Genomic DNA, 7,591 nt, shown 5'->3' with positions numbered 1-7,591 from the left:
AAAAACACTTTATGGAAATAACTGAAGCAGACAAAACACATTTTGTCGGAGATACTGAACTCTATAGGAGGTGTGCATGTTAAGAACCTCTGGTCTGAGTCATACTGAATGAAGAGATGAGAAAAATGATTCACAAAAGGAGAAAGGCTAGAAAAGACTAGATAGAAGATAACTGATGGATATTTTGGAAAGACTGCATCTGTTCAAGTGATCATTCAGTCTCATTTGAGTTACTGGAGATAAGAAAATGTTTTTCAAGTGCTACAATTTCATGCATATGAATGTCTGTGTGAGTGTGTCTGTGCGGGTAAATGGCAGAGTACCAAACTATGTCCATGAACGGGGCTTATGAAAACCATATGACATGCTCTGAAAAAGAAAGAAATGCACAGTTCGCTGCACCTCCCCCCATTCTGACACACACATTCACATAGCGCCCCCCACCTCTTCCAAAAACATACAATTCTTTTCCTCAACTCCCTCCTTTCTCCCTTTCTGCCCACCCTCCTTTTTGCAATATCTCCCTCCCTCTATCCCCCCTTCCCTTTTCTCTCCTCCCTCCCTGCTCTCTGAAATGTTGAGACAATCTGCATGCACTCAACTCCAGCACAGATCTGTTTCAGCAGAGTAGAGTGAAGAGCACAGTCAGTGAAAAAAAGAAAAAAAAAATCAGGGTTCAAATGAAGGGAGAAAAGTACAGATAGACAAAAAAAAAAACAGGCCAAGAGAAAAAGCCACAGTTAAAAAGAAACTTTCAAAAGCAGGGAGATAAAAGTGTGGAGAAAGTCACAGTGAGAGACAGGCGGAGAGTGGAGAGATACATTCAGTTCTAAAAAAGAATGGGCACCCTGGTGAGCAGTGCTGCTGCTCTACTCTTAATCTCCCTTCTGGCTTTGCTCTTTGGAGTTTCTTCAGTCCTGGGCCAGGACCTGACAGAGAGGGATGCACTATGCAATGCGGATGGCTGTTTTGTGGTCTACTTCCAACGCAAGACTTTTCTGGAATCATGGAGGGCCTGCAAGAATAAAGGTGGTAACCTGGCTACCATCAAACGCAAGCAGGATGCCAACACTATTACCACTCTCTTCTCCTCTCTGGACTTGCGCCACTCACGCACCAAGGTCCAGGTATGGATTGGCCTGCAGCGGCAGCCTCGCCAGTGCGCCACCACGCGCCCGCTCCGGGGTTTCTCTTGGACTACTGGTGACCAGGACACAGAGTATACTAACTGGCAGAGAGAGGTCTCCCCTAGCATGTGCTCAGTGCCACGCTGTGTAGTTATGGGCTACAGCACTGAAGAGCAGAATGATAACTTTAAATGGCTGGATGGTCCCTGCTCAGTCCCTGTAGATGGGTATCTTTGCCATTATGCCTACAAAGGAATGTGTCCTGCGTTGTGGAGTGAAGGGGCAGGCAATGCCCTCTACACCACACCATTTAACCTTCTAAGCACACTTCTAACCCATGTACCCTTTGGATCAGTTGCTACTGTGCCCTGCCCCACAGGCACTAAGGAAGAACAGTCAGTTCTGTGTTTGCTGAAGGAAGATGGCTCAGTGGGGTGGTCAAGAGATTCCCCCCTCTGTGCCGATCCCCCTCTATCACACAACTGGTGTGACCAGAATAACGGCGGATGTGAACATTTCTGCAGGCCAGCCGGTGCTCACTTCTATTGTGAGTGTGCTGACGGTTATCAACTAAGAGACAATGGGCAGAGCTGTGAGCTGTCTGATGTTTGTGAAGGGGCCCCCTGCGAATCTGAGTGCCTGCCCCTTTCAGATGGGTACCGTTGTGCCTGCCCTGAAGGATACATGCTTGCACCAGATGAACGTGGCTGTCTGGATGTAGACGAGTGCCTTCAGAGTCCCTGTGAGCAGCATTGTGTGAATGCTCCAGGGACATTTGAATGTCGCTGTCGGGAGGGTTACCTTCCTGATGATGAGGGTGGGTGTGAGGACATAGATGAGTGTGTAAATGACCCATGTGAACACGCCTGTGAGAACACTCAAGGTTCTCATATCTGCCACTGCCATCTGGGTTTTTCCCCGCTGCCTGAGGACCCCAGCCGATGCCAAGACACTGACGAGTGCCAGATCCCTGGGACCTGCGAGCAGATGTGTGTGAATTATGATGGTGGATTTGAGTGTTACTGCGAGGAAGGCTATGAACTCATGTCTGATCATTACTCATGTCGGAAGATAGGGGAAGGAGATGATCAATCTGCTGCCACTCACCGGCCTGGACCTGTATGGGACCGTGTGGACTATGACATATGGAACCCACAGCAGTCCCACACTGACTGGCCTCCAGAGGTGGAGCAATCTCTGGACTGGTTGACCGATCCACCCAGAGTTTTGGACTCTGATGTCATTTGGGTCACTAGTGCCCCTCAGGAGGAACTGCCCTTTGATCCAGCACTGAACCCTCTGAACCCTCAGACTGAGGAACATGACGAAGACATAGACAATGGAGGACCTGACTGGTTGGAGTGGGGGCAGAGATTCCAGTCTGAGCTAGGAGCTTCGCCAACCATCATCTCCACTACACCTCCACCCACCACCAGCTCCAGCACCACCGGAGACTGGTACGAAGATGATGAGGAGGAGACCACCACAGCTTTCCCCTTTCTTCCTACCTCTACAATCTCTGAGGGAGCTTGGAATTGGTGGGCTGGGCTCACTCCTGCGAGTCAGAAACCAGGAAATCCAGAGGATTCAGTCACAGACCACTACATGCCTACCAATTCCAGCTACCACAATGAGGCAGAGGAGGAAAAGTACCCCCTTAGGGAAAACTCTCAGTTCCCAGAGGAGGAGTTGGGGGAGGAGGAAGAGAATAATGTGGAGATCACCCATTCCCAAGACCCAGCTGTTCCCACCCAGCTTATTCCGTCCCAGCCACCCCCAAGCGAGGGCGGAGAGAACGGTGACAACCTGGATTCTGTCCAGGAGGACAGGGGACAGAAACAGAGCAGCACCTGGCTCCTGGTGGGCCTCTTAGTGCCAATCTGCATTTTCATTGTGGTGATGGTGGCACTGGGTATTGTCTACTGCACCCGGTGTGCTGTTCAGCCACGCAACAAAAATGCCACTGACTGCTACCACTGGATCGCTGGGGCTCATGACAAACAGGGAGCTCCTAACCCCTCTGCAGGGGTCAAGACCCATGTTTAAACAGAGAAGAGAGAAAATGACATTCACATAAACAGACTCTGTTTCAGAGGTAAGCAGGAGTGAATAATGAACCTGGTAGGGGACAAGCTAAATGTTTTACCCTCTGTCATTGGAACTGCCCACTCTTTAAACACATTTGGATATTACTGTTGAATATCAATTGATAGAGGTGGGGAAGGGACACTCAAAACCACTGACCTTTCTTTGGGATGGGGTGCTATGTGGTACAAACTGCTTTGATGTTGCATACACTGACCACACAGCACAAGATCTTATTGCTTCATGATTGCACTAGATTACATAGTGATAAAATATTACCGTCTTCATTAGTAATCTTGAAAAATCTGATAATATCTGAGCATAATGTGTGTAGTCATTGATTCATTTCAGCATTTCACAGCTGGATACAGATCCTGGCAAGAGCTTTGGAAATCAGTGTACTGATGACAAAAGCATTGTGCCTTTTTGAGGCAGCAAAACTTGACTGTGAGGTCCCTTTTATGCAAAATCCTCAGGCTCAGTTAATTTTAATAGCATAGCACTGTAGATAACCATTACTGTCAAATGTGTTAAAGGGATTTAGATGCATCTTTAGCTCACATCAGTGGTGAGTGTAAGAAGACTGTATGAAAATTTCCCTTTATGAAAAAAGCCATTCTGAAGCCACATGATAATGCTGGGAAAGCAATCATTTAAAATCACTGTGTTGGTGTTGAATGGTTAATAGAGATCAAAACCTTCTTTGTATATACTGTTTTTTGTATATATGTTTATCTCAAACTTACCACCAGCCATTTTTTTTAGAAAATGTAATAGCATTAATAATTCAATGACATGCCTTTTTTATGGACCCTGTAAACCTGGTGATATGCAGAGGAATGTCTGTCTGCACATGGGAATGTCTTTCCCTATTCATGTCAAGTTGAGAGCACTTCTCCTTTCCTTAACTTTTTTTGAAAAGAGGTTAAAGTGCAGATGTTCACACTGCACAGGGAATGTTGCAGGGGCTGGTGGTTGACATTAGCCTTGACCTTGTTCATGAAATGTCCATCAGTCACCCTTCGTAACCCTAATTCATTAGTGCACCTGAGAATATTTTGTCTTAGACCAGCCCTAAATTGTTTTATGGCCTTGTTGGATCAAATCCAGTTGTGTGAGACTGCAGTCAGTGTGACACCTTGCAGTTGCCGGTGCAACTTCAGGTTTTCAACAATTTAACAAGATAATCAGATCACTTATGAATAACACCAGGGAGCATCATCACATTTGCTCTTTTGTAGAACTGCTCATTGGTTACTAGGGTCTAAAAACTTTGAAGACCAAAGCGGAAAAAAAAAAATGCAAGGCATTTACAAATTAAAGCACATTTGATTTTATGGATAACTTTTTATTTAATGACTGGGGAAATAAATCACCATTCCAAATTTATATATGAAATATGTCTTTATTTTATTGAATGACTGTGAAATAGAAAAAACACCTGATGTCTTTTTTATTTTCTGTTACATGTTAAGAAATAGTGAATTAAAAACTATGACAAGGGTTGAGCGTGAACGTTTATTATTGACATTGGAAACAGTAATTTGACAAGATGCAATTCAGTACTTCTCAGCGTCCACCCACTAACTTTTTTCTGAAGCTTTCAAGCATATCTTGCAGTCTTCATCAGGGGATGAGACGAAGTTTGTCATGGAGTTAGCTCAATTGCCATCACATGCTAAATGTGGAACCATGATCCACTCAGGAAGCAGCTTACAATCTCCAGAATAGGCTAGTAAATGGAGCTTGAGGTCAGAAATTTTTGTTAATGTCAAGGGTTGTTTTGGATTACACGGATCTGTTTTTTATGGAGTTTGAGATGACATCACTGCTCAGAATTTTTGAAATGTGCCGAAAGTGATATTCTTATAATTTACCTTTTCAGAGACTCTGAAGCAGCAGTGAATTGAAAAGCCACAAGGTATTTAGAGTCACATCCTCAGAATAGTGGAGGAATGAATGTGGGTGGAGGGAGGGGTGGGTGTGTGACAATAAGGATACTGTAATTTCAATAATGACCATGATCCTCAGAGGGCCCTTTGTTTGTGGAAAGGGTTTTTACGGAAAATACAACAGGATACTTGAGCACAGTCTCCTCTGGCAGTAAGGAAGCATTGTGATTGTATTGACTAATGGAATGTGCTGATCAAAACCAGGTCCTGGCTCTGTGAGTGACTCTCAGAGGGGGTCTCTCTCTCTCTCACACTCTCTCCTGTCTCTCTCTCCCCCTCTGACCTATTTTCAACACTGTCATCCCTTGCTGGAGCTCTCAGTATACAGACACAATCCAGTCACCAGTGTGCTTATATGTTTGGTAACCCTCAATGAAACAGTCTCTAAAAACACTATGATGTCAGTCCAGCAGATGTGTATCATGTAAAGATGCTGAGTTTTAAAGTATGATTCCAGTTTATTGCAAATTGGGTTTTATGGTCATAGTTTTCTCCATCATTTCTATCAATAATAATCACATTGTATTCAAGTTATTTGTTGTAGCAATGTTGTTCTGTTCCCAGATCTCAGCAAACTCGATGGAGCAAGAAACATGACAAGTAATACATGTTGTAAAAATGAAGGATAACTGTTTGTTAGCCTGTCTGTAAACCACAGTTATAGACAAACTTCTTGCATCATATTTGACCTACAGTACTTGTCGTAGTTGTTGCACACTTTTCTTGTGCAGTGAGGCTGGCAACTTGTCCCGAGCCCCAAACCCTCAGGGGGCCCCAAGGCTCACTCCGCGGCCATTAGTTTGTGGTAAATGAATTAACTGAAAATGTGTGCTCAATTTTAAATCTAATTTTAAGAGCTTTGTTGTCAGATGATGCATTTTACTAAATAACATTGTGCTTTATTTAGTAGATATGGCAGGTAATGAGGTCCATTAAGGACCCATAGCTAATTTTTGCCCTAGGGCCCCCTAGTGGGTTAATCTGGCCCTGGCAGTGAATGACATTTCAGGTTTTTTCACTTTTAGTTTGACCTCCAAATAAAGTGGTTTAGATCATCAAGATAAACTGTTTGTTTGTTTCCAAACTGTCTGACCATCTGTCTGCTTGTGCTTCTTGGCCCTGTGGACTTGTTGTAGTGTGCTACTGAGCACAATGTTGTTATAACTGATAGGAAAGCTAGCTACACAAATGAAACACAAGTTATTATAAACTGCAATTATCCTTTAATGTGTTATATGGGTCATACTACAAAAACAAAAACAAAAACAATTCTACAAAAAAAGTGCTGTCACTTACTTTTGCAGACACCAAAATCCTTTAAGTTGACCTAATAATCACATTAATTACATGTGTTCTATAAATAAAGACTGTCCTGGCAATGATAACACAAAGTTTATTCATCTAATGTTCAATGTTTGTTTTAACAATTTATTTAAAATGCCAAATTCAAGGAAATGTCTTGTCACTTTGATCATACATGGAAGTGGAGCCCAAAATTACATGTGTTATGCTACACAAAATGCTTTTATTTTGAAATAATCCACTGACCCTTTGAAGCTCTTCCGGGATCAAGAGGTCATTGGATTAAGTGCAGTGGACAAAGTCATATGGTAAGTGAGATGTCTTACTTCATTTGTTTAAAATGTCACGATTTATTTTAGAATTTTAAGCGAAGCTTTTAAGTCCGTCATTTGTGTGACTCATTTCATAGATGTGGGGATGGAAAATTAGACATAAAAATTGATTACTGGTGTTACTACATGTTTTCTCAGTGACTTTCTAGCAATATTTTGATTGGTAATCATCAGTTGATATTTTAGAGTTAGTATCAAACACTTTTAGTTTGAATATTCTTCAATTGTTAGTTTGACTGAAAAAAAGGTGGAGCAAATCAAATGAATTCATACAATGTTGTTTAAACTTGTGCAATTTTATTTAAAAAATGTAAATAATATATACATAATATTTTTCTTAGTCTTAACATTCCACTACTCCGCCTTTAACTAAATATTCAGATTGTAATGAGAAAAATATTTTAATAAACATTTAATGTCATTCACATTATAGGTAACACCAATGACAAAGAATCTTTAATGAAATGTATAAAAATAATAAAAATGCATTAAGCTCTACTTGTGGATTCATCTATTTTAGAAGTTAGATATTGCATTACAAAAAGCTTTAGGTATGTAAGAAGGAATACATTTCAGCAAATTTATATCACCCAGATTCCATCATTTCTGTAGAATGACCCATATACAATGATTAAAACAAATGAAAGGTCTCAAAAGAGGCATTTCATAATTGAACTCTTCATGATGCCTGAGAGCAGCTGTGCACTGTGTGTCTCATCTATCAGGACAGCATACAGTGTAGCATACACAAGCAAAATTTGCAATCATTGTGATTTGATTTGTTTGTTTGTTT

The 7,591-nt window shown here is 42.0% G+C and overlaps 1 protein-coding gene across 1 annotated transcript; it reads left to right on the top strand.

The window, feature by feature from the left end:
- Positions 1-613: 613 nt before the first annotated feature.
- Positions 614-4,715, top strand: cd248a (CD248 molecule, endosialin a). Its single transcript, XM_042401122.1, has one exon. It carries the CDS (start codon positions 840-842, stop codon positions 3,171-3,173), a length of 2,334 nt encoding a protein of 777 aa, XP_042257056.1. The 5' UTR covers positions 614-839; the 3' UTR covers positions 3,174-4,715.
- The last annotated feature ends 2,876 nt before the right edge of the window (positions 4,716-7,591 follow it).

This window comes from Thunnus maccoyii, chromosome 22 (genome assembly GCF_910596095.1).
Source record: "Thunnus maccoyii chromosome 22, fThuMac1.1, whole genome shotgun sequence".
Lineage (NCBI taxonomy): Eukaryota > Metazoa > Chordata > Actinopteri > Scombriformes > Scombridae > Thunnus > Thunnus maccoyii.
Note: the sequence above shows the minus strand (reverse complement) of the source record. Positions and strands in the feature narration are given on the sequence as shown.